This window comes from Manacus candei, unplaced genomic scaffold (genome assembly GCF_025592945.1).
Source record: "Manacus candei isolate 608988 ecotype Guabito, Panama unplaced genomic scaffold, ASM2559294v1 h1tg000377c, whole genome shotgun sequence".
Lineage (NCBI taxonomy): Eukaryota > Metazoa > Chordata > Aves > Passeriformes > Pipridae > Manacus > Manacus candei.
The window spans coordinates 10001-15000 of NW_026138425.1; the positions used below are offsets into that span (position 1 = coordinate 10001).

The 5000-nt window shown below is 71.8% G+C and overlaps 2 protein-coding genes across 2 annotated transcripts in view; both read left to right on the top strand.

Moving 5' to 3' along the window:
* The window catches only part of LOC127465388 (collagen alpha-1(III) chain-like), a 5592-nt gene extending 4211 nt beyond the window's left edge, over positions 1 to 1381 (top strand). The window contains exon 5 of the mRNA XM_051775878.1: positions 1 to 1381. This exon is cut by the window's left edge and continues 386 nt beyond it. Within this exon, the coding sequence (XP_051631838.1) occupies positions 1 to 1381 (1381 nt within the window).
* A 602-nt stretch (positions 1382 to 1983) lies between these two features.
* Positions 1984 to 4279, top strand: LOC127465394 (serine/arginine repetitive matrix protein 1-like). Its single transcript, XM_051775884.1, has 3 exons — positions 1984 to 2767; positions 3210 to 3235; positions 3288 to 4279. The coding sequence occupies exons 1-3, from the start codon at positions 2237 to 2239 to the stop codon at positions 4039 to 4041; spliced, it is 1311 nt and encodes a 436-aa protein (XP_051631844.1). The 5' UTR covers positions 1984 to 2236; the 3' UTR covers positions 4042 to 4279.
* The last annotated feature ends 721 nt before the right edge of the window (positions 4280 to 5000 follow it).

Below are 5000 nucleotides of genomic sequence, written 5' to 3' on the forward strand. Positions count from 1 at the left end.
CCCGGCGGCACCTCCGGCGTGCGAAAACGCCACCGACCGCACCGCGGGGCCACCGGCTTTCGCCCGCCTCGCGGCCGTCGGCTTCCCCCGGAAAGGCCGGGGGACGGCGACGGGGAGAAAAACCAAAAGGTCCCCGAAAAAAGCACGCGCGCCTCTCACTCGCCGTGCTAGCCACGGCCGCCCGGGGTTCGGGGCGGGGCCCGCGCCCCTCGCTCCCCTCTCCCTGCCCACGGGCTCGCGCCTCGGCGGCCGCCGGCCACTGCCGGGCCGCCTTCGCGCTCTCTCTTTCTCTCTCTTCTTCCCCGGCGCGCTCAGCGTGCTGCGGCTTAAGGCCGCCAGAAGAAAAAAAAAAAAAAATAAAGGGCCGGGAGGGCGCCCCCACTTCGCCCGCAACCCGGCCCCCGGGCGGCAGACCTCCGCGGAACCCAGCCCTCCGGCAGCCAGGTCGGCGGGGCAGGCCCGACCGCACGGGCCGCCCGGCCGCCGTGGCTCTGGTGCCGGCCGGAGAGGAGGAAGGGGCGAGGCGCCGCCGCCTCGCCCGCCAACGGCCATCGTGCGTCTCTCTCCGGGGCTCCGGGCAACTCTGTCGGGTTCTCGCTCTGCCGGCGCGGCCGCCGGCCACACCCTGGCCGGCTGGCGCCGCCGCCTTCGGCCCGCTGGGCGGGTCCCCGGCTTAGGGCCGAGGAAGGGGGGACGAACAAAAGAGGCGAGGCGCGCCCAGGGAAGCGCCGCCTCGCCCGACAACGGGCAGTCCCGTCACCGAGCCCCTCCGGCAACCGACCGGGCCCAGGCAAGGCCGCACGCCCACCGCCAGTCCCCGGCACGCCGCCGGCACCGCTGCCGCCGTCAGCCGAGGACAGGGCGCCGCCACCCAGGCCCGGACCATCTTCGGGGCTCTCGGGAGGCGGCCGGGCAAAAGAAGCCCACGCGGGCTCCACCCTTCCAGCCCCGGCCGCCAACTGCCCGCAACAATGCCCGCCGCCACCGCACGACGGGCGCCGGCTTAGGGCCGGCGCATGGGAAGGACGAGACGACGCCGCCTCGCCGCCCTCGCACACCACCGCCTTCGCCCGGGGCCCTCGGGGAGCCGGCAGCCGCCACCGGCTCGGGCTGGACGCTGCTGGGCCCCCGCGGGCCCCCCTCGGCCGTCCCAGTCCCGCAACTCCCTTGGCTGCGCTTTCGCGCTCGGCTCTCGTCTTCCTTTCCCGTCATCGGACCCGCCCCAGGAAGCCGGCCGAGTGCCCCGCGGCTTTCTCGCCGGCCTTCCTGCCGCTCGTGGGGTTGGCCGGCCCGTGGCACGCGCCGAAGGCCGCGCTCGGCAGCAGACGCGGAAGAAAAGGGGCCCTCGGAACCCGCGCTGCTAGACAACCCCTGCCCATAGTACGGACAGACGCGTCCTGGCCCGGCCGGGTCGCCAAAGCGGCTCGAGGCTCCTCAGCGGGGAGGCGCGCGAGAGCAGGCCGCCTCTCACCTCGACCTAACTGGAGGCGGCGCCCGACAGCGACCCCTTGGCCGACTTCCGGGGCCGGCCGCGACAACACGTCTACCCCGAAAATGCCGCCAGGCGCCTAAGTCCCGCCGGAGCCGGGTAGACCTGGTGGCCCGGAGCCGGGACGCCGGCGGGGCGCAGGCCGGCGTCTGCGGCCGCGGCGGCCGGATCGGCCGGTCCCGGAACCGGGTAGACCTGATGCTCGCCAGCCCCGGAACCGGGTAGACCTGATGCTCGCCAGCATCCGGCGGGGCACGAGGCCGCTCGGCCCCGCTCGACTGGGGAAACGGGTCGACCCCAAAAACCGGGACAACAGGTCTACCCGCCGAGCACGGACAACAGGTCTACCCGCCGGGCTCGGACACCAGGTCTACCCGCCGGGCTCGGACAAAAGGTCTACCCGCCGGGTCCCGACAAAAGGTCTACCCGCCGGGCTCGGACACCAGGTCTACCCGCCCGACTCGGACACCAGGTCTACCCGCCGAGCACGGAACACCGGTCTACCCGCCGGGCTCGGACAGCAGGTCTACCCACCGGGTTCGGACAACAGGTCTACCCGCACGGCACGGAACACCGGTCTACCCGCCGGGTTCGGACACCAGGCCTACCCGCCCGAGTCGGACACCAGGTCTACCCGCACGGCACGGACAACACGTCTACCCGCCGGGTTTAGGCAACAGGTCTACCCACCCGGCTCGCGCACAGGGTCTACCCGCCCGACTCGGACACCAGGTCTACCCGCCCAGCATGGACAACAGGTCTACCCGCCGGGCTCGGGCACCAGGTCTACCCGCCCGGCTCGGACACCAGGTCTACCCGCCGAGCTCGGACAACAGGTCTTCCCACCGGGCTCGGACACCAGGTCTACCCGCCGGGCTCGGACAAAAGGTCTACCCGCCCGGTTCGGACACCAGGTCTACCCGCCGGGCTCGGACAAAAGGTCTACCCGCCCGGTTCGGACACCAGGTCTACCCGCCGGGCTCGGACACCAGGTCTACCCGCCCAGCATGGACACCAGGTCTACCCGCCGGGCTCGGACACCAGGTCTACCCGCCCGACTCGGACACCAGGTCTACCCGCCGGGCACGGACAACAGGTCTACCCGCCGGGCTCGGACAAAAGGTCTACCCGCCGGGCTCGGACAAAAGGTCTACCCGCCCGACTCGGACACCAGGTCTACCCGCCCAGCATGGACAACAGGTCTACCCGCCGGGCTCGGACACCAGGTCTACCCGCCCGGCTCGGACAACAGGTCTACCCGCCGAGCTCGGACAAAAGGTCTACCCGCCCAGCTCGGACAACAGGTCTACCCGCCGGGCTCGGACAAAAGGTCTACCCGCCGGGCTCGGACACCAGGTCTACCCGCCCGGCTCGGACACCAGGTCTACCCGCCGAGCTCGGACAACAGGTCTTCCCGCCGGGCTCGGACACCAGGTCTACCCGCCGGGCTCGGACAAAAGGTCTACCCGCCCGGTTCGGACACCAGGTCTACCCGCCGGGCTCGGACAAAAGGTCTACCCGCCCGGTTCGGACACCAGGTCTACCCGCCGGGCTCGGACACCAGGTCTACCCGCCCAGCATGGACACCAGGTCTACCCGCCGGGCTCGGACACCAGGTCTACCCGCCCGACTCGGACACCAGCTCTACCCGCCGGGCACGGACAACAGGTCTACCCGCCGGGCTCGGACAAAAGGTCTACCCGCCCGACTCGGACACCAGGTCTACCCGCCCGGCTCGGACAACAGGTCTACCCGCCGAGCTCGGACAAAAGGTCTACCCGCCCAGCTCGGACAACAGGTCTACCCGCCGGGCTCGGACAAAAGGTCTACCCGCCGGGCTCGGACACCAGGTCTACCCGCCGGGCTCGGACACCAGGTCTACCCGCCGGGCTCGGACAAAAGGTCTACCCGCCCAGCTCGGACACCAGGTCTACCAGCCCGACTCGGACACCAGGTCTACCCGCCGGGCACGGACAACAGGTCTACCCGCCGGGCTCGGACAAAAGGTCTACCCGCCGGAGTCGGACACCACGTCTACCCGTCGGGCTCGGAACGCAACTCTACCCGCCGGCACCCCCGCCGCCGAGCCCAGTCGGCCGCCGCCCTGCCACCTTAAGAGAGTCCCAGCTACTCCCCCTTTTTACCCACGCCGCAGACAACGCCCTTTCTTTCCCACTCGGAGCCCCGGGCAGAAACGGTGGCGCCTCGGCGTCCGCCGAGGGCCTCGGCTAAGCGCTTGGAACCCGCTCGAGCCGCCCGACTCGGAGAGCGCGTCGAGCCGACGAGCCCGGAAAACAGGTCTACCCGCTGCCCCGGGACACCGGCTCTACCCGCCGGCTTCGGACGAGGGCTCTACCCGCTGGGCACGGACGGCGACTCTACCCGCTGCGCACCTCTGCGGCCGAGCCGAGGCGGCGGCAGCCCTGCCACCCAGGCAGAGGCCCAGTTACTCCCCCCGTTTCCCCGCCCCGCAGAGAACGTCTCTTCTTTCACCCTCGGGGCAGGGGAAAGGCTGCTACGCTCGGAGCGCCGGGCAGAAACCGCAGCGCTAAGCCCCGAGACCGGCTCTAGCCGCTAGGCTCGGACACCGGCTCTTCCCGGCGGCGCCGAGGCGGCCGAGCCCGGTCGGCCGCAGCCGCGCCGCCTAAAGAGAATCCCAGTTACTCCCCCCGCTTCCCCGCCCCGCAGAGAGCGTCTCTTCTTTCACCCTCGGGGCAGGGGAAAGGCTGCTACGCTCGGAGCGCCGGCCAGAAACCGCAGCGCTAAGCCCCGAGACCGGCTCTAGCCGCTAGGCTCGGACACCGGCTCTTCCCGGCGGCGCCGAGGCGGCCGAGCCCGGTCGGCCGCAGCCGCGCCGCCTAAAGAGAGTCCCAGTTACTCCCCCCGCTTCCCCGCCCCGCAGAGAACGTCTCTTCTTTCACCCTCGGGGCAGGGGAAAGCCTTTACGCCGGAGAGCAAGTCTGCCGCAAAGGGCCACGGGAGATGGAGTCTCCGCAACAAGACCCCCGAGAGAGTACTCGACGGAGCATGCCCGCTGGAAGGACTCGCAAAGAACTGTGGGAAATCCGGGAGGTCAGGGCGGGGTCGGAAGGGCACGCCGGCGCGCCAATCGACGGATTTAGCGGCTGCACGCCGTCCGCTCGATCCGCGAATTCGGTGCCACGCTCCGAGCACCGGCCGCAAACAGGTCTACCCGCCGCCGGGCCGGGCCGGGCGGCGGCGCTCCGGCTCCAAGTCCGCTCGACGGCGGGAACAGGTCTACCCGCCACCGGGCCGAGCCGGGCGGCGGCGCCCCGGTTCCAAGTCCGCTCGCCGACGGGAACAGGTCTACCCACCACCGGGCCGGACGGCGGCGCCCCGGCTCCAAGTCCGCTCGACGGCGGGAACAGGTCTACCCGCCACCGGGCCGAGCCGGGCGGCGGCGCTCCGGCTCCAAGTCCGCTCGTCGGCGGGAACAGGTCTACCCGCCACCGGGCCGGGCCGGGCGGCGGCGCCGCGGCTCCAAGTCCGC